General features: G+C 39.1%; 1 protein-coding gene across 1 annotated transcript in view; it reads left to right on the forward strand.

The window, feature by feature from the left end:
* Positions 1–808: 808 nt before the first annotated feature.
* The window catches only part of ubash3bb (ubiquitin associated and SH3 domain containing Bb), a 56,373-nt gene continuing 34,692 nt past the window's right edge, over positions 809–22,489 (forward strand). Inside the window, exon 1 of the mRNA XM_034239892.1 lies at positions 809–1,090. Within this exon, the coding sequence (XP_034095783.1) occupies positions 963–1,090 (128 nt within the window). The 5' untranslated portion in view covers positions 809–962. The remainder of the gene's footprint in view (positions 1,091–22,489) is intronic.

A 22,489-nucleotide genomic window follows, 5' to 3' on the forward strand; every position in this document is an offset into this window, starting at 1 on the left:
CTCAGCTGTATTGTTCACCTGTAATAGTCATGTACCAATTCCAATTCTCAAAGCAACATTATTCAACCTGGACATAAATATAGTCTATACAGTAGCCCAGTTCAAACTAGTTTAAATAACCAATAAGCAGAAGTGGGTCAAGTCCTCAGATCTTGTACTTAAGTAGAACAACTACCAGAGTGAAGGAATACACTGTTAGAAGTAAAAGTTCTGCATTCAATATGTTACCTTCGTAAAAGCACAAAAGTTTGGCATATACTTAAATTACCAACAGTAAAAGTACTCGCTTTGCCCATTTCAGAATGATATATATTATATATTTTCATTATAATCATTGATATATCAATGTGTTTATCAATCCCTGTAAAGGTGGAACAAATGTTTTTTGTTTTTTTAAAATGTTGTATTATTTTATTTACTGCTGAGTAGCATGTGAATTGAATCCAGGTGTAACTTTAGTCTTATTTAATTAATAATTGATCATATTTAATTGATCATTAATCCATATCTGCTAAATAACTGTAAATGTATTGGAGTAAAGTACAATATTTACCTCTGAATTGTAGTGGAGTTGTATTACAAGGTAGCATAACATGGAAATACTCAAGTAATGTACTAGTACCTCAGAATTGTACTTAAGTACAGTACTTTAGTATACTTAGTTACTTTACACCACTGCCAATAACATGATATGATCATGTTTTCCTTTAACCCTCTCATATATTGTGTACTGTTTCCCTGTAGGCTACTGTGTGTATTCAGTGAGCAGATCTAATTTGCCGTTTCCTCCAGTGGGCGGCGTAGCAGGGCTCTGCCTGGCCGCACAGCGCTGCTCTCAGCTCCGCTCCGTGTTGTTGCCTTCCCCTCTCACTCATGCGGACCCGGCCGACGCTCATGGACTAGCTGCAGGTGTGGTGGTGGACTGTATCGGGTTTGTAGCGGAGTAGGGCACCCAGTGGACCATGGCTGCCAAAGAGGACCTCTACAGTAAAATCCTCCCTCGGAGGCTCCGGCAGAACCGACCGGGTTCAGTGAAATGTGGCTCCAACCTGGACGTGCTGTTATCTATGGGCTTCCCCAGACCGAGAGCGTAAGTAGCCTGACCTTAACCCCGTATGTGTGTGTTGGCTGGGGGATTACATGCCTCTCAGAGGTCGACCGGGGACCAGGCGGGGACACGGCCGGTGTGTAACGGTTTTGTTGTGGGAGTTAGCGGACGGGTCACACGCAGGATCTCTCCACTCTCTTGCCGTTTCCCTGCGTCGCTTTTCACTGTGAGCAGCTAGCTGTGTTTCCCTGTATACAGCCAACACAACTTAATAGTGGAATACAGTCGAATAAAATATCATATAGCAGAAATGTTTAGGTAAAAATGAAGAACAATGTTGCATATAACTCAATAAGAAAAGCAAAAAAAGACCTGAGTGGCGCGAGACAGAATTACCAAAGTTAACAGAATAAGCAGTGGTGTCATAGTAAAGTACATTTACTCAAGTATTGTACTCAAGTATGATTTTGGGGTACTTTTACTTCACTTGAGTATTTTTATTGTATACTACTTTACTCTATACTTCTACCCCACATACATTTCGGTGCCAATATTGTACTTTGTATATCGTAGGCTACTACTCCACTACATTTATTTGACAAAATGAGTTATATTTTACACATTCAGATTATTAGTTAAAACAAAAATATAAATGGACTAATAAATAAACTGTGATGTATAATTAGGGGTTAAGATATCCAGCAGCAGTATTTAAAGTAATTACTATGGTGTGTTTTTTTTTTAACTTACTGTGCATAGCCTACTCAGCCATTTATCTGCAATATCTGCTGTTGTAATGATGTACATTTCCCCATTGTGGGACCAATAAAGGATCTCTGAATTAAAGTAGCTCCATCTTTAACAGCTGTAATGAACACATTAATGCATACAAATAAATCCTCCACTAATGTAATATATGATTCTACGACGGGACATTACACATACTTTTACTTTTGGTACTCTAAGTATTTTTTGATGCCAATACCTTTGTACTTTTACCTACCTGAGAGTTTAAATGCACGATGTTGACTTGTAACAGAGTATTTGTAGACTGTTTCTACTATTGCTTGAGTAAAATGTCTGAGTACTTATACCACTGAGAGTAACTGTGCATCAAATACATTAATTGGGGAGGTTTTCTTCGTCTCTTCTGGGTTTAATTGTATGGTTAATACTGTGGTAAATACAATGAAGAAAAAAAAACATTTTCTTCAGTCTTTCACAATTGCAGTTGTGTCAAATTAACCATAAGTAGGAAACGTATGTTTCGCCTATAATCTTGAGAAGCTGTCATATGTAAACTATTGAGGAAACTGGAGTCATGGAGTCATGACTGTGTGTTTGTGGAGGGGAGGTGTCATACGGTTCACCCTGTGTCCTCTGCTGTTTCTGAATGGAGCGACTGTCTTTAACTTGGCCAGATCCGTGAGTTCGATTCCGTACTGTTGCTACAGGCTCTCACTGTAAACACAACACTGCTGTATACTGTATCACCGGCCAGGAAAGCAGCAGTTTATACTAAATCCTGGAATACCGCTGCTGGACTGATCATTATTACGTGATGCATTTTTTGGTAGTATGTTCACTTTGTATTAGTTTGGTGTTAGTTCTCAATTAGAAAGAAAAGAATGCTAAAATCACATTTTCCATAATGTTACCCATGCTAACACAGCTGCTATGGGCTAGAGCAGGGGTTCCCAACCTTTTTTCCCAAGGGCCCCCCCAAATGACTCCTGTTGGAAGTTGCGCCCCCCCCCGCACAGGCAAGCAGCAACAAACAAGAACCAAATACATTAGTGCACAGCCACCCGCAGACTAAAAACCTTGAATGAACACACACAGACACACACACACACACACACACACACACACACACACACACACACACACACACACACACACACACACGGGGGGGGGGCAGCGGTAATTAAAGCTTAAAAGTCTAAAAAATGCTACAACTACTGTCACAAACTGGATGAATGTGAAGTATTTTGTTAAAGGAGGATGAAAGCGTAATTAAGGAGCACTATTGGAGTGACTTTGATGGTTATTGGACTCAGGATTCATTAATTTGGATTCCCGCTGTATGAAGAAATGAAAGGACGGAAAACAATGGAAGTGGAAACAATTCACAAAGGGATTAAACTGTTTAAAACACATGCTCAAAGTAAGCCGGATTTTGCCGATGTGTTCATGTGGATTCAAAAGTCGTAAATAATCTACAAAATGGAGGAGACCGATCTGATCGGAGCAACTGTGACAAATAATCCAACTGAAACCGGCATGGACAATGACTATGTTTTAAAAATGCGCTTATCCAGAAAACCCTGGTTTGGACACTTTACGGGCAGAAGAAACATTTCTATTAAAGAAAGAATTATACATTTCTGTCTTTTTATGCCTTTTATAGCTACTAACTTGAATTTGTATTCAAATTAATTAATCAATTATTTTTTATATTTTATTGTAATGTAGAGACGAGGCTTTTAGCGACAATAATTTGTGCGTTACAATTATATTTTAAAAAAAATGAAGAAAAAAACAAACAAAAAAAAGTCTATGATATTTGGCCTCAAATCATCTGAGGCCTGGCGCCCCCCCCCCCCCCCCCCCCCCCCCCTGCGATCTTTAGCGCGCCCCCCAGATTAGGAACCACTGGGCTAGAGGTCTGTGTGTCAGAGTTGACCCGTAGTGAATCACCACAGTAAAAAGAGATTCCTGGCTCTGTTACTTCAGATTGAATGGACACTGAGTCAGTGAAGTCAGCAGATAATACTCATATTGTAACGGTTACACTGCTGGATAGTGTTTACTTTGTACACTGTAATTTGGTTTTTAAAAGATGTTTGTTGTCAGCTAACTTGCTATCGTTACCTACCTAGCTTGTGGTTTTTTTAAACACATTTAAATGTCCAAAAAAGACTAGACCTATGTACACTGCTAAAAAAAGGAACACTTTTTAATCGGAGTATAGCATCAAGTCAATTAAACTTCTGGGATATGGATGTGGTCATTTAAGTAGCAGAGGGGGTTGTTAACCATTCAGCTGATTTGTGAGCTGAGGTGCACAAGAGAGGCAACAATGAGACATCCCCCAAAACAGGAATTGTTTTCCAGGCGGAGGCCACTGAAATGTTTCCCTCATCATCTTTTCTGATTGTTTTTTACTAGTTTTGCATTTGGCTAGGGTCAGTGTCACTACTTCTACCTGATACCGGACCTACAGAGGAACCAACATCCTCTAGTGGGCCCTGTGCTCACTGCCCTGCAACGTGGAGCTCAGTTGGCATTTGCTATAGAACACCAAAATTAGCAGGTCCACCACACAAAATCCTTGGACCCATTGTCGGCCCTGCGCTGGTGCAGTGGGTCCTGGGTTTCTCCTGGCGCACGAAAATGCCCGGCCTCATGTGCGAGAGTATATAGGCAGTTTCTGGAGGATGAAATAGTTGATACCGTTGACTGGCCCCCACGCTCGCCTGACCTAAATCCAACACCTCTGGGACATTATGTTTCGGTCCATCCGACTCCGCCAGGTTGCTCCTCAGACTGTCCAGGAGCTCAGTGATGCCCTGTTCCATATCCTGGAGGACATACCCCAGGACACCATCCATCGTCTCATAAGAAGCATTCCCTGATGTTGTCAAGAATGCAGAAAAGCACATTAGGATAAAACACATTACTGAGTACCACTTTTAGTTGCTGCAATGGAATTTCCGCAAAATGGACTAGCCTACCAAATAATTGTTTCACTTAGATGTTCGGGGTGTCTTTAAATTCAGCCCAGTGTAGGTTAAACATTTTAATTTCCATCAAACGATGTGGCATCCTTTCATTCCTAACACATTACCCAGTCTATATCAGTTTAGATATCCAGCATGATTTTCTTCCCCATTGAGATCTGATGTGTTTTCAGAGTGTTCCTTGCATTTGTTTGAGCATTCAACCTAGAGTAATCTGTAATGTAATCAAATGAACAGTCCCTCTCTGGTTGCCTGCATGTAATACGTCATTTGGTCTTATTTTGTCGCATGCGTTGGTGTTGTCTGTTGGAAACATAAATTGCATTATTATGCAGTTTTCAGGCCACATTTATAATTTTGTAATGAAGGATGTGTGGCTATATACTTTAATTTGATGATTTTAGTCACTGTACCACTGGATCTTTAGCTATTGAGAAATGAACTGAGAATATATGTATTACAAACTAACAGAGGAAGTGTTGGAACCAGCCAAACATGGTAGAGTGAAATGTCCCTGCTATAACCGTGACATCATTTGCCATGTATGATGGCTTTCATTGACTATCCAAAAACCTCTACTTCTAATTTAGCTAAATAAACATCTAAAAAAAATATCACCTCCCATTTCCCAGTGGATTTCCAAGGAAAGAACCCTTTGAATACAGCTGGTCAGAGCAGCAGATGGAAAAGCTCGCATAAACAGTTTATGCTAGATTCAGTATTGTCATGTGTCATTTTAATTAGTGAAATCACCTATTTGTGTCCGTATAGTTTAAACCACTTTTGCACTTCTCTTTTTCAGTATATAGTATACACTTAACCTTGGAAGTCTTTCCACCCCTTTCACCCAGACAGATGTCACACTTCAAGAGCGTTTGTGTGTACATGTGTAAGTGTTAGTAATGGTGTATGTCAGAGGAAGTGTGCTGTGGTTTGCTGAATGGACACAGCATATGATGACAGGCCCCCAGGCAGGCAGGCCATCGTTGGCCTAGAACACACTCCCTCAGGGAAGCCACAACCTCTTTAATACCAGCCCATGACTGCTTGGCCTTGACACTGTCTGTCTGTCTGACTCACTCCCTCTTTTTTCTGTCTTAAGGGGTTGACCCACTACATTTCCTGACCAACTTCTTGTGTCCTGGTTTTGCTATAAAAGGATTGCTGCTGTGTAGAAAGATGTTCATCTATTGTTTTGGTTTGGGGCATCCCCACATTGCTACCAGTGTAGAGTAGATACACCCACTGGCTTTATCACTACTTTACTTTAACTTGATAACATTGACTTACAAATGTAGAGCTGAGAGTGCTAAAAAAAATATGAATCGCTATGAATACATCTGCATATGAGTGCAGTAAAAAGGCTACAAGACAAGATTTTGCTTTCATTCTCAATTCAGTTCAGTGTAGTTCGAGTATTGTTGACCAATCGTGATTGAACGGGCTTTGGGTTCATGCAGGTAGGCAATTATCTTTGAGAACAAAAGAGGTGGAACACATTGACTGAAAGGCAATCTTGGTACCCATCACCCATCGTCTGACATTGATTTTGCTCTTTCATCTAAGATCTTCAAGAGATTACCGTAGACATCATCCCCTTTAACTCCAACTCCATTATTTCATCTCATGCTGCTAATTGAGGAAGTTGTGTCCCATTATCGGGATATTAGCTGGCTACGCTAGAACCCCCAAAAATATTGGCCATTATGCCCAGACGATAAACTGTCAGAGCTGATGGGTTCAGAGATCGGAACGATATTGATTCAACTAGGGCTATGTACTTACCATGAATCATTTAATAAATGAGTATTGAGAGTAGCGTAGTGTACAAATAAACTGCCGTAGAAGCGATATATAAAACTTATATTGGTCACATGAATGGAAAGTTCTTAAATAGTTTCAAGTTTAAGTGGGATGCAGACATAGCTTAGGGGTTCAGATGAACTAGAACACCCCCAGTTGGAGTCGAGGCTGGGGATCTTTGTTACGTCTTTCTCTCTCTCATTATTCTGAGTACCAATGTAGGGATGTTACTGCCCTTTCTCCCCAGACAAGAATGCAAATCCTTAGAATGTCATTTGATTTAAGATTGAAAGACTGTTAGGTCAAATCAAATGTGAAATAATGTTATTAAAACCACAATATGTAAAAGGAGCATGCTCACCAGTCAGTTGCTGACAATGAAAATATCTATCTTGCTGTTATTAACAACTGACATTTCCATCATCTTGACATGAGGATGATTGTACAACCCCTCCAGGGGAAAAAATTGAAGGAATACAACATTGATTGTGCAAATGATTCTTCCTTCCAAAACATACACCTCCAGCCATTAACAAAGCCAACACTCATACCTTGTAAATGACAGCCTTGTGCATTCAGCTTACTCTTAATGTAATGATTAATTATACATAAAATAAGTAGAGTCATGCTCACTTTTACAAGAGTAGCCGGACAGGGCTGACTAAACATCTCTGCACGTTGGCACATGGTTGGCACATGGTTGGCACAGAATGACAAGAGAGTGAATCATTGTGAGCTAAAGAGAGAGAGCTCCGGATCCAAGGTCATACAAAGAAAATCAGAACTTGCACGGGCGTATTCTCAGTCCACGCATACAAAAAATCTTGGCTGAAGGATACCAACATCTCTTAAGAGTGAGATAAACATTCTCACTCTTAAAGGCCCTGAAACATCATTTCTCAATCACCCTTTCTCTATAAATAATGGGGTTATACATAAGCACAATGTTTTCTACCAAAGTAAGACCTGACTTGGCATTTCCTTAGTAGTCCTTGATGAACTCCAGTGACATGTACTGGTATAGAAATGTCACCATTCCAGAAATGTATAAGTCAATACCAAAACTAGTAAATTAACCCATTTGAGACTTTGTTAAAAAACAAAACAATTAATGGAATGGAATTCCATATACACTCATTTATTATCATTTGCATATTGTTTTGAAAGTAAAACAAGTCATGTTCCTGCATTTTACAAGACTACATACAAGCTCTATGGGACCTCTGTTCAGCAAACATTAACAAGCTCTCATGCTGATGTCTAAGACTTAATGTTCCCTATTGACTGCTTCAGGGATGACGTATGTGTAGGTCGACCTGGAACTTAACATCGCATTGGTTACCTCAAGTCAATGGGATTGATGAAATTGACACATTTCGTTCAGAAACATATTCTTCACAAATATAATTTTTGAGCCGTGAGCTCATTTGGCAGAATCTAAAATCTTGACGTAAGGCAATTGAGTCAGGCATGATGACGTATCTTTTTAGGCCTGACTGGAAGTTAGCTTCACAAGGGCTCCCTCGACCAAAAGCAATGGGATTCCCCCATTGGCTTTCAGTATAGGGCATAAAATAAGCATGTGGCCAGAACGTGTTTATGATTAACACGTTTTGTTCAGAAGGATAATCTCTAAAACACTTTTAGATTTTTGAATGCTTAACGGACTACATTCTACAACGAACTTCAGACATTCACCAGTCTGGTATTTACCGACATACTTAATGTCTTATAACAAAACGTGAACATCTCGTAAGCTTGTATTAACCACAGACCCTATTTCAGGCTTCAAACCACAACCATGTTCAAAAAAGCGTTGAATTTGAGACGAGGGAACCGGGAATGATAAAATGCTAAGTAAGTCAAGTGGTATTTATTATATCCCCCCAGTTTTTGAAGTCCTCGGTCTTGTGGTCAGCATGTGTGACCTCTGGAGAGTGGTAGAAATATACACATTCAAAAGTAAGAAGGATGAAGAAATGTGAGCTTCACCATAGTATCCCCATCTGCTTCAATGTACCCACAGCTGTCTTATTATTTTGATGGGATCATTATCTTATTTTGCTTCTTGTTTGGGCAAAACAATTAAAGTTAGTTCTCTGTGTTTCAAAGTGTGTCAATTCCTTTTATACCCCTGCTAGAGATGTCAAATATGTTTCATAACAGCCTAGTAGCACTTTCAAACAGCTACAATTAGACTAATCTGCATTGCAGTGGCATGGATGTACCAATGCAGTGTTAACAAAGTCTTATAGATCGAAAGGGAGACTCTGACCTTCTTTTCGCTCGACATACAGCTGTTGTCCGTTCATGAAGTTAGATTTGAGTTCTTATGTTCCATCAAGTGGACGCCGACTCACTTCCTGTGTAGATAATGTGGTTTTCACAATTGCTATACTGGTCATAAATGTACTGAGAACTATAATGTTTTTCCTGGGCTTTAGATGAACAGTTGAAAGCATTGAGATGGATGACATTTGCATTCACAGCGCCATATTTACACTTCACTTTCTCAGTGTTTTCGCTCCAACAGCTGTCTACATAGGAAATGTACTTTCTGTATAGCTCAGCTCAAGGGTTGCATATTTACTGATTTGAAGGAGGAAAGGAAAATGCCTACAGTTTGTGGGTCCAAGTGGGCTACATCTCTGAATCCTGCACACTGCTACGGGAACTCTAAAGAGCTGTGGAGTTGGTAACTCATGAATTATTGAGTCATTTCCTTGTTTTTTAGCCCACTATCTTTGAAATGCAGATTAATACGAGCTGATTCTGAAGGCTTACTTCCATTCTGCCTGTCCAGCTCTTTGAAAATGATTGTAAAATCAAAGCAATATGGTTATTATTACATGTCATGTGTCATCATTATACAGTATGTCCGCCCAAATAGGGAGTCTCTAACAAGGTCATATCAATGTCATTAGTCTCCTTCCTGAAATATGAGAGCTGCATCACCGTCTGCTGTTGTTCACTGGTGCACTTCCACTGCAGCTTGGCGATCATATCATGGTTCATTTGAAGCTCTGTCCGGAAGCAGGCAAACAGGCAGCGCTATCAGATTATGGGGTCTTTGTCTCCACTCAAAAATCTCACCGTGGTTGCATGATTTTTTTTAAGGTTGTAAAGGCAATTTTGCATTACAAATGACCCACAGGCAAATGTCTTCTACGGTTGTTATCAAAGGCATGGTTAATAATGACCCACAGTATTATTTAGCTCTCGTTCCGAGATGATTTCACATTCATTCATTGTTTCGCTCCAGAAACTGGAGGATTTGTGTCAAAAGCAGCCCTCGGCCTCAGGCAAAGATGGAGAGATGCAACACGAGCAGCATTAAAGTGTAGGAGTGAGTAAGCTTCACGATTTGAGCGATAGGGACTTTTGAACGTTGATATAAATAGGTTAGTAGGTTGCGTATTTTTGGTCTGATGATTTCCAGTATTTTGTGTCAGTTATATCTTCAAATCTGATATACAAATGTAAAAGTATTCAGACATTGTTGTATTCCCAAACGTATTAAAGCTGTATTAACAGCATTAAGTTAGATTATTAATCTTCTAAAAGAGCATTTAAGATATAATGGGGTACTCATTTGTTTTGTATGTCTAAGCAGCTTCTCTAAGTTGGGTGAAGCAGTTTTTAATGCAAAAGTCTTTGTATTGTAAGGACAATTAAAAAAGGAATTATCATCATCTAAGAAACTCTAATGTAATCATGCAAGTGGTTTGAAAGTAAGACGTTTGTGATACTTTGTAAATGAGTTAACTGGATCCATGGGCAAAGCTGTTCAGTCTCATTCAACTGTTCAGAAAAGCAACAGAAAATTGTGAATCACTTCAGAACTCTTCTGGAAATATAAGTATTTGAATGCATCGTGATAATCGGCTGGTTGTGCTAATCCTTCTGTCAGATGATCCTTTTCTCTGCCACCATTTGATGTGTCTTCAGTGGAGTAGAAACATTATTAGACTGTTAAATCACATGCTGCATGTAGATCATTATTCATTGGTGTCATTTCAATTGCGCTTTTGTTGCAACTTTTGTTGTTTTTATCAGTACCTCGTCTTTTCCATCTGTCAACACATTTGTTTAATTTCCTGCAATTTCAATAAGGCAAAACACATTTTTATTTAAATAATATGCTACGATAAAGGGTTGCGTTATTGGTCAAATGCATAATCACTTGCTGTGGATTTGCTAGTGAGGTTGGCTTATGCTGAGGGTGCTGACAGGTTTCTAATAAATGGAGAATATCAGCCTGAGTCTAACCTCTGTGCGCAGCTCCCAGGACAGAGTCTGTCAGTCTGCAGTTGCCGAGTCAGACCTGCAGGCTGCTTGATAGCTGTCCTCTCCCTCCCTCTGCACCCACCTCGACCACAACACTCCACCAGTCTCACACGGTTTCTTTCACCTGAGCTCACTCTTTAGATTACATATTTATCAGAAAACAATATTGTCAAAATTGAATATAAGAAACAAATGGCCTATCCAAGTTCCAAGAGGGCAAAGTGAGGTGTAATAACCACAGGCTGCTAATGTTCTTTTAAGTGATATAAATGAACAAAACCAAGAACATGTCAATGAAAGATTTTAAATAAATCCTCTTTAACTGTGACACACATGTACACAGCACACACACAGCAGATTGGAGATTCAGGGGTTTAAGGAAAATGTAACTACGAATGCTCTATGGACCCAATTTCTGAAGATCTGGGTTTTTTGTTCTCACGAGTCAGGGTCACAGAGTAACATTGATATTGATGAATGGGGCCCTGCTTCCAACGCTTTATCCAGGTCTCTTAAAACGTCCCTGATTCAACCCCAAACTGCTGGGCTATTTACACATTCAAGGTACTGTTTCAAATTACCCATTCCAATTCCAAATGTAAAAGTCTGATTCCAAATTGGCGGTTACAATTCCAAATAACATATTTCAAATTCAATTTCCAAATTCAGTCTTCAGACTACCAATTTATTTTCCACATCCAAATATGGATGTACATCACAATATTCAAAGTGTATTTGTCATCTAACAGTTTGTGCTAGAGAGATAGGACCATGCTTGGATTAAAAATGGCCACACTATGATTTAAAAAAATTTAGGAATAAAAAAGGAAAATTCAACTGGTAAATAATTCATGTATGTGAAACCATTTCTGGCTGAACTGTGAATGGCTAATTGCAAATTCCAGGTTCCATTTTGAATTTCACATTCCAATTCCAGTTTAATTTCCAAGTTCCAATTCCAAGTTCTGAATCCCAATTATAATTTCGAATAAAAATGTCCAATTCAGAATTCCAATTCAAGGTACCAGATAATTACCCACATTCCAATCATGGCTGTACTACATCACTATATTCAAAGTGCATCTGTAAGCTGACAGTTTGAGGTAGAGATAGGACCATGCGTGGAGGAAAATGGCCTCACTAGCTAAAATGAAGGACTTGTTTAGGGGATAATAAACTGGTAAATGATTATTGTATGCCATTTCTGGCTGAACTGCTGGTCTTATTGCAAATTCAAATGATAGGTTCCCTTTACAAATCCACATTCCGGATCCAGGTTCCAAATTCCACATTTCATTTCCATGTTCCAATTCTGCAATCCATTGCTTCCACCACTGCAAAAGCATGATCTTGATAGACATGTTTTTGTTGGTGGGAAGCCAGTAATTCTACATGTTCGTTAGTAACACTATCAGATAGATACTCAGTATACTCAGGGAATTAGGTGTTCCAAATTGGATGTTAATGGAGAAAATGGTAAATTACCCAATTTCTTGTTTTAACAGTGAAAAAAAAGTTCTCTTATAATGTGCAGATGAACTGCAGTATGCTGACATCTTTCTCACACAGTGGGATCTTATCTCCTCTTTTAATGTCCTACTTATAGTAATACTGTATCACAACTACATTATCTTTTCCTTTTTCAAATGAGTGAAGTCAAGTTCACATGAAATGACCACCGCTCCACTTCTTACTGACTTTATCTCATTATAAGATGAGATGAGTTGTTATAGGGCAATGTATTTGTCACTATATCAAGGTATTGTGTATAAGCAGTCAACGTAGCACTTTCTCATATAAGTTGAAAGGTGTCATTTGTATATCTTTTTTTTATTCTGAGTATTTGAACGCTGGCATGGCCTTGAACTCGGACATGATGTAATTTATAGTAAAAGTTTTTCAAAAAAAAAAAAAAGTTTAACCTAGTGGGATTTCCCCAAATCTCACTGCAGTGCTTTACTCCAGGATTAAAGCCTCGTAGCATGCAGCCTTTGGGTCCCTTCCAGATGATAAAAAACACTATCCGTAAGATTCTTACTCACGGGCAGCCCCTTACATTTCAACACTCCTGAGACAGTACCGTGTCTGTGCTCAGCAATATTAGAATCTCACTATGTCTCACACCAAGCATGAAATAAAACCTCATATTCGTAAATGAGTCATTGACAATCTGTCTGATCCACTGTGTCTTCTCTTTAGGCTTTTAATATTATTGTTGTAATGTCCTTTATGTTCTGTCACCTTAAATGCCTGACCTTGACTATACTGACTTGAAAAGCTGTAAAGTGTTTATATTAAAGAAACGTTTAAACATCCCTCTACTGAAGGGGAAGATGCCTGTGAACAACATAGCACTAGATTGTGTACAAATGTAGAAGAGCCAATCGCTGTATGCAGATGCGTTGATTTGAACTCCGGCAAAGAAACAAACATGACCTCCTTGGTAATAAAAGCTTATTGGTGCACAATGCTAGCGTGTGCATTAGTAGGCGGGGCCGCATCTAGAATATCTCTGCCCCATTTTCAGAACTTTTTATCTGCAGAGCCATTGTTAAAGAAAATATATACCATAACAGAGTATTTTGACATATTTTACAATTTGTCTCGAGGCGGACTTTAACCACAGTTTGTCAGTGCAAATCCCAAAGATATTCAGTTTAATATAATAAAGAGAAAAGCGGGAAATCTAAATATTAAAGAGACTGAAAACAGCATTTTATGCAATTTTTTGCGATTTATTTTCTGTCAATTTTCAAACCTTAGCAGCTCTACAGTAAATCGCTTTCAATATATCTTTAGAAATCCATATAGACACTAGTCTATATATATTGGACACTGGTTGCCTAGAGGAGGCAGTGTGATGTTTAACAGGTTTCTCCACACTGACATCATTTATTCATTCATATATAGCATGATCGTACCAGCTTAGAACAGCAGTCCACCCTCTAACAATATCAGTTTCAGCCTTCAAACCATCATTATTCAGACCCTGCCTTGTTGCCTTTTCTCATGAACCAGCTCTCCCGCTCTCCAGAACTTATTAAAAATTAATTTTCTCTTTCTCAGTTTTGCAAGTCTTACTATGCAAGATCAAATTCAAAAGCAGCTGCCGGGTGGGCAGAGAGCAGACTCTGCATTTGCATTGTGACTGCAAAAAAAAGAGTGAATTTACACTTTTCTTCTACTTTCATTTACAAGTCTGGTTTGCCATATAGCGGGAAAGAAGAGTGTGTCCTTAATGTCCCGGGATTCTGCTGTCATGTCAGATTGTCCCTCACACTCTCTTGAACACACACACTTGCACACACGGCTCATCTGAGCGCACTTTTGATTTGGCAGTTCATCTCATGCCCAATTTGATGTGATGTGATGTGTGTGTGTGTGTGTGTGTGTGTGTGTGTGTGTGTGTGTGTGTGTGTGTGTGTGTGTGTGTGTGTGTGTGTGTGTGTGTGTGTGTGTGTGTGTGTGTGTGTGTGTGTGTGTGTGTGTGTGTGTGTGTGTGTGTGTGTGTGTGGTGTGTGTGTGTGTGTGTGTGTGTGTGTGTGTGTGTGTGTGTGTGTGTGTGTGTGTGTGTGTGTGTGTGTGTGTGTGTGTGTGTGTGAGCCATCTGTGCCTGTAGTACCTTTGCCAATACAGCGTCTGGAGCGGCTCTAGCAGCTCCTACCGTCTGCCCTCACATTCTCCTCACTGAGGAGACAGGAGGCTCCTTCAACTTGGACGGGCTTCCTGCTCCGTTCACCCCCCCATCCAACGCCCCCTGTGCTCCGGTAATCCTGCTGGATGACTGGATTGAAATGATTTGGGAGGAAAACAGATTTGATGAGACATTTAATTACAGGCCTTATTGGATGTGGATATGTGGGTGTGTTGTAGAGCCTGTTGGTAAAGCGAGTTGCAATGCGTTTTCTCAGTTTATCAGGGATGTGTACTGGCAATAATCTGGCAATAGGTACAGGGACAATTTCCCAAAGGCTGATACACTTGTGAAAACATTCGTGTTACAGATAACTACGGGTACCTTAATAACAATAATAATAATATTAATAATCATGTTTTATTTATAAATCACTTTGGAAAAATACTCCAAGACACATGTGCAGGTTAAAATACATCAAATCATAAAAAAAGTGGGAGTTTCTCGCCCACTCCTTTGTTTACTTCTGTAACATAGTGAAATAACTAGGCTACCCTCACGCTATTTGCTAGCGCGCCAACACATTTGAAGTAATTTGCTAAGGGGCAAGATATCTCTAAACGGTTGCCCAATCCCAACAGAGCCAGCCAGCTAACCAATCAGAGCACATTGGACTCTGGTTTCAGACAGAGGGTGAAAAGAGGTGCTGTAGCACAGGCACGAGAAAAGAGCTTTTGAACATTCAAGCATGTAAACAGTAGAGGCACAGAATATAAATATGAACCTCAAAATGAGCGCCATACGTCCTCTTTAAGTCAATGGTTTTAAATGATTAATATCAAAATGAAAGGTTCGTTTTTTAAAGAATTGATACAGTATAACAATATTGACATTGTGTAGTGTATCTATACTGTAGCTGCCTTCTTTCTTTATTCTTCCTGTACCCATTATACTCTGTAGAACCCGGCACAGAGAACCTGGCATATCCAAGTGCAGCAGAGCAGGCATCATCCTGAAAATCACATCACAATCAGTTTACTGAGACAAGGGTCAAGCTGATGTGGAGTAAAGCACAGCTACATGACTGCACTTTAACGTTACGTGATATCTAATCTACAGCTACATGTAAAGCTGATGGCGCTTCTGGACAGGACAACGCTGCTCAGCCTTCCATGAATTCTGGATCAGGCCAAATGCTTTTAAATGAAGAGGGAGTAAAACCATCAGACACTATGAGCCAGAGGCAAGTGAGCCAGGGATATTTTCCAAATTGGTTAGTCAGTAATGTGCACTCGGTATTGATCATTCTAAATTGTGAAGCATATCCTTCAGAAATCAATACCTTGGGCTCTGGAGAAAAGCAATAAGAAAGCTTTAAAAATAGAAGTGACTTCACCTCTGGGAAATGTATTTGCCAGTTACACAGAAAACGTGAAATTGACTGATTGTAATGAAGCAATCAGGGATGGATATGAATCCATGATTGCTCATCATTAGGTAAGTTTAGTATAAAGAGATACGTATGTCATTCTCACATTCATTAAAATAGTCAGACTGAACAATATTGTTTGACACTCTGTACGCTTGGGTTTAAACTAACCAGCCTTAAAAAAACACAAAATGTCTTTTAGTTTTTCAAACTTCAAGTTCCTTTCTAACACTAATAATCAAAGAGCATCTAATAAATAGAACATTTGCTTTTACATGAACACAAATGGTAAATGTTTGATTCATTTGCACATTTTGGCTCTAATTCACAAATATCTCGCAAACGTGACAAATGCAGTTTGCTCAATCTAAGAGATCTCTAGAATAAATATACAGATTGACATTTTGGATGATGTGAAAAATAAAGTAAATTTGAATCTTTACCTTCTGTAGTATAACAATGTCAATTGTGTTAAAAATGTACAGAAATGAACAAAGATTTAAATTAATAAAAATGTAATTTGCTCAAAGAAAACCTGGATCATGAGGAACCGGAATATTTCCAAATTCTGGAATACAAATTCAAAATATTTTTGCACATAGACTATTCATTTGAAATTTGAAAATGTTTGACCATAGTCAGATTATTTCAAAAGCGTGTTAAAGGATAGCATATTTTTGGTTGACGGTAGATCTCTGGATATTGCCTATTGTTTCGTTTTGCAGTGACCTCAGTGTCTCTCAGTGAGCACATTAGCATATTCAAGTGCGTGCTCCCATATGGTGCGTGAGATGAAAATGATTGTGTTGAGCGCTCCAGTTGATAAGAGCACTCTGTTATGCTTTACTCTTGTACAGTGAGATGTTGTGTCAAAACGATGATAATGGTTTGGTCTGTAGGATGTCAATTATTGAACAGGGGAAGAAATTAGGTTGGAAGATCATTCCCCTATGCTACAAAACACACTACTGTTCCTAAGACGTGAACATTTGCCCCGGCCTCCCGCACACAGAATCATTTCTTTGATTTGAACTATCAGTGTGTGCCTTGCTACTTTCACTACGTGGAAACACAATATTAAAGTGTGACCAAGAGGCAGCATTTAACGACTTCATTGTTGAGAAGAAGAATCTTCAGTCTCCACTGTTCTCCCGCTCTACTTTGTGTCTTCTTCTGCCCAAAAGTTTCCAAAAAACGATGAAAGCAACTTTAATCAAAGATATGAAGATTATGTTGGATTTCATTGTTATGCCTCTGGGTCATCGATAACTGTGACAAGAGTTATCACGTATTTAAATTGTCTGAGTGGAGGGCATTTCTTCAAATTTAGCAAAGATGCCCACTTGGACTCAAGGATGAAATTAAACAAATGTGATGGTTAAAGGGTTGGGTGTCGTCATGATTGTATTGATACCAATCCTGATACTGCTTATCTATGGATGTTTGTTATTTATTGATACTCTTATCTCTTAAGCATGTTGACCACCTGGGAGAGTCAAGATCTCTAACTGATTGTGTCCCCAGCTGTGTAGCTAAACACAGAGGGCAGGGTCTGTCACTGACTGTAGTTACCTCTGACAGCACATCTCACATTACTGTATGCTTCTGCGCCAACACATACTGCAACAACAACTGTTTCTAGGCCCGGCATCGGGCAAACTCATTTCATTTGTGTAGAAACTCCTAGCTACGGAGTTTCTTTATTCACCCAACTGTCAGTGGCGATTTGCCGAGCCACATAGAGCTGACACACTAGCACACAAGTACGTGTTAGGCAAATTCAAAGTAAGGCTAACATTCCTAGCAAGTAGTTGTCGTTTGCAATGCTAGCTATTGGCTACTCAACATACCTCAACCAACTGGACTTCGCTGTAGTGAAGGGCTGTGAGGTGTAACTCTAATGTTAGCTGCCACTTTTTTTCAAGCAGTCAAACACTGGAGTTACATCACACAACATGTTTTTAGCCATAACTCAAGAATTCATACACTAATTATGACAATTCTGCACAATGTCTAAAGTTATACAAATGTAGGCGCAACCTACAACTCGACTGGTTGGCTGAGGAACTGCAATGCGTTAATTCTAGTTTTGCTTCATAGTGACTGGTCTTATTGTAATCATGATGTTGATCATATTGCTGGACAGAAATAAAAGAACACGCTGAGAGATCTTTTACAACAGTAGACCTCACAGTGATGTTAGAACTGTGACTATGGTCTGTCCAGTAAGGAAGGCCAGTGAGAAAAGCGGCTGGTCAAAGCCTAACTGTCAGCAGTGGAATATAAATGAGATTTCTCTGCTCTCCATCAGGGGGTGTGTGTGTGTGTGTGTGTGTGTGTGTGTGTGTGTGTGTGTGTGTGTGTGTGTGGTGTGTGTTGTGTGTGTGTGTGTGTGTGTGTGTGTGTGTGTGTGTGTGTGTGTGTGTGTGTGTGTGTGTGTGTGTGTGTGTGTGTGTGTGTGTGTGTGTGTGTGTGTGTGTGTGTGTGTGTGTGTGTGTGTGGTGTGTGTGTGTGTGTGTGTGTGTGTGTGTGTGTGTGTGTGTGTGTGTGTGTGTGTGTGTGTGTGTGTGTGTGTGTGTGTGTGTGTGTGTGTGTGTGTGTGTGTGTTGTGGTGACTGTGTGTGTGTGTGTGTGTGTGTGTGTGTGTGTGTGTGTGTGTGTGTGTGTGTGTGTGTGCCAGTTTATGAATATGTGTAATTGGACTGGCATGAGTGAATACGCAGTCAGAACAGTGAACACTCTTTGTGGGTTTTGGGCGGCTGCAGCGTCGGTCTCTCTCTGCAGCAAAGACCAATTAGGATTAATGAGTTTGGAAGACAAACACAAATGAGTTGTGGAGAAAGATGCTTATTGTTTCCCTGAAGACGCCAACAACAGGCTCTAAACCAAGAGTTAATTTTCACCATGAATAACAAACAGGCTGAATCTCCTCTTATTACCAAGCAGATTAGAGTTTAAGCTCCTTAAACATGTTCCTAGAGGCAGTGCTAGCCCAGCAGAAAAGCAATACAAATGTGTTTTCAAATGCAAGAGCCCTGCAATAAATAGTACCTTAAGAGACACTTGTTTTTTAAGAATATGTTATTGCTGTACCAAATAGTTTCAAGCTATGAAACTTATTTTATAACCTTGAAAATCCAATTCTTAATCAACATTGGAATGCTGCACTGCTTATCTGTATCCACTCATTGTGTTTGAAGATATGGATGAGGCTATACCGATGTTATTAGATTATACTATTTGTAGAATTAAATTCCAATGATGGATATAATAATAATAATACATTTAATTTCTAAGAGCTTTTTCAGGTGCTCAAAGATTCAAGCATTTCTCATAACTACAGACCATTGTAATACCCAAAAGTCAACAATATGGCTTTATTTAATATTACAACACAGTCAATACTTAATTCAAAAACCTAATAGAAGCTTTGATTGTAAAGACAAAGGAAAAGAGATGGGACATTACATGTTACTTGTAAATGAGATTTCTCTGCTCTCCATCGGGGGATGTGTGTGTGTGTGGGCACAGTGTGTGTCCGGATTAAAGTCAAGTTTATAGAAATGTAACGTCGATAGGATATTTTTTGAGTCTTTCTGCTTCCATTAACTAAAAAGGGCTGTAAAGTGTTTAATATAAAATAAATAAGTTATTATGAAATAAATTGTCAAATTAATAAAGTATATAAAAGTGACGAGCAAGTGTTAGCTGTGTTGTTGGCTTAAGCAAACACATATAAAGATTGTTTTTCTTTGCGTTATTCAAAAACGTTACTCTTTAGAACATCTTTAAACACTTCAAAAGTATCTCAGAATAAACCAACCAGCTGCTGCCATTAACCCTGGCACTCAATTTGATGCCTAACATATCCAGACTAGCTAGTTAGCAAAATAGTGCTTTGCTCTGTCTCAATTAGCATACTTTTTTACTTACATGGCGATAATATCCTATTGCAAAGTATGGTAAAATGCACCAAGAGTACCAGTGGATTGCTTGGCTCTTACAACTCTGCACGACTGCCATCTTGGGTATGAGTCGGAAGTCGCAGGACTACAGGAGCTACAATTACGGTTGCTCCAGGTCAACACAACACTAAACTAATACAAGTTATTCAGGTTAGATTTATTTTATATATATTAAATGTACTGAATAAGAAAAAGAAGACAGCTTTTCATTTATTGCGTTAATGGAGAAGTCTGTCATGATTTTCTTTCGCAAACAATAAAGTTGCTAGCTAGCTAGCTAGATAACAATAGCATCCTCACTTCTGGTGAGGGCACAGCAGCTGTGTGTAATTCTGAGACAACAATGAACAGTCATGCAAATGAAGACATAGGTTCTGTGTTTATTTACAGCTCCAGCAGCATCAAGTTGGTTGAATCAGAATTACTTTGTCATTGTTGTCGGTGTTTTCTCGCTACTAGGAGCTCTTACAAAACATAAAGTAGTGTGCACATACTTTATACAAGGCATGGGAGTCCATTAAATGTAGTTAGTACTGACATTTAAAAGACATACTTACTCGTATTAGCTATTTCCTCAGGTCTTCAATTAAGCAGCATTTTAATCTGGTCCATTTAAATGAGTGGATGTCAGCCTTATCAAAAATGATCAGCAACTAAATGTCTATAAAGATTGAACTTCTCCTCCACTGACCACAAGATACAACATCCCATCAAATGTATCAAGTGGATATTAATAACCATCTAACCAATGTATTTGAACATCACAACAATAAAAACCAAAAAAGGAAAATAATGTTCTGCATTTCGATGAAGAATATTAACATTAAAATCCGTACTCCCTTTACAGGGTACATTCATATTAAAAGCTAATAGAGGGGTGCAAGTCCTAAAATCCGGAAATACAAAAAATGAACCCTCAAATGTTTTCCTTGTCTTGAAGTCAACGGTTATTTCAAGGTGTTAGTGGTTAGAAATAAGGTCTGTGGTTAAAACAGGCCTATGACATTTCCAAAAATGTTTCTCCGACCTAAAGGTCCCCTATGATACTCTTTCTCAACAATATATTATAGGTCTCAGATATATACAAAACATGTCTTTGAAATGTTTTGCTCAAAGTACCAAACAGATCATGCATTGTAGCATCCCATAAACCCCTCTGTTTCAGCCCTGTTTCAAAAGTGCTGATTCTGTGTCTGTAGCTTTAAATGCTAATGAGCTGCTGCTGGCCACGCCCCTCTGTGAAGTGTTTGGTTGTAAAAAAAACAATGATGCTCTTACAGGAGATTCCGGTGATAAGGTGGGCGGGTGTTACCTCGGTTGGTTATTGGCTAATGGTTACACAACCCAAAAAACGTCATCATAAAGTGGCCACAATCTGATCAGCTCATTTCAGACAGTTTTTATATAAATGGATCAGGACAGAAAGAGAGGGAATCTTCTGTAGCTTAGCGGTGGTGATGTGCAGCTATGCGGCCGCAATGTTGTTAGTTTGTAGCCTAGCGTTAGCTTTTTACTTCCCGCAATGGGAAACTCCCATTCCTTTTTGTCGAGGGACCCCTTTGCAAAGCTTACTTCTGGTTCGGCCTACAAAAATACGTCCTCACTGCACCACACTATAATAACTGGCAGAAATTGTATAAGAAGTAAAACTATTGCTGTGGTTCTTTTGTAATTTGTATGATTTCATATTGAAGCAAATGGCCCATCATGTAAAGGGTAAAACAGTCCGCGTCCCTGCTCGCTAGACTCAAGCATCCATGCAGAAATGCACAGTAATTTGAATGCATCCATGATTTAATTTGTTCATAGTGCTTCATGGTGTTAGTGTGAATGCCAACTTTCCAGCCTATAAATGCTTTCAAGGAGGTCAAGAGGAAACTCCTGGAGAAAATGCTCTGCATATTTAAAATTGTCGTGAGTTGGCACAAAATATAGGCCAACAGCAGCTTAAATCCCAAAATACCTCTGTGGGGAAGTTTGCTCAAGTGCACTGTATACTCGTCTGTGCTTTTGTTCAGCTGCATACTCCCTGAAACAATGTACAGTAACACAGGAAAAACATTATCGGTTCTATTATTGTGACGGAAAGTCTCCTCATCCGCCACACACATCACAATGCTGGCTGAGTTTAGAAACAAAGTCTCGGAGAACAAACACAAACTCGTGCCAATACGACCAGAGCCACTAAAGCAGCGTAAGAGCAACCTTGAGAAATCTCCATTCACCAGCACACTGTCAAACACACTGCAGAGGCATGTTGGGCTGTAGTACACAACAACATTTTCCAGCTCAACAATACTGTATTCGTAGAGCCTTATTTTTATGCAGATACTTTTTTTTTAATGCACTGCTCAATTTTGAGAGTTTCAATTATTTGTTTTAATGTCTCCTTTCAGACTAGGGGAAATAAATGATCCAAAATACACATTTGTCTATTAGGGTGAGAAGATTTCAATCCACACCATATTTTTTCATATAAGCTTTATAAAGAGAATATGCTTTCATTTAAATCATGTTTTGCATTATACTCCACAGAAAGTGCCTGCTACATTTTTAGATTATGATTAGTATTTTCAGAAA

This window comes from Gymnodraco acuticeps, unplaced genomic scaffold (assembly GCF_902827175.1).
Source record: "Gymnodraco acuticeps unplaced genomic scaffold, fGymAcu1.1, whole genome shotgun sequence".
Lineage (NCBI taxonomy): Eukaryota > Metazoa > Chordata > Actinopteri > Perciformes > Bathydraconidae > Gymnodraco > Gymnodraco acuticeps.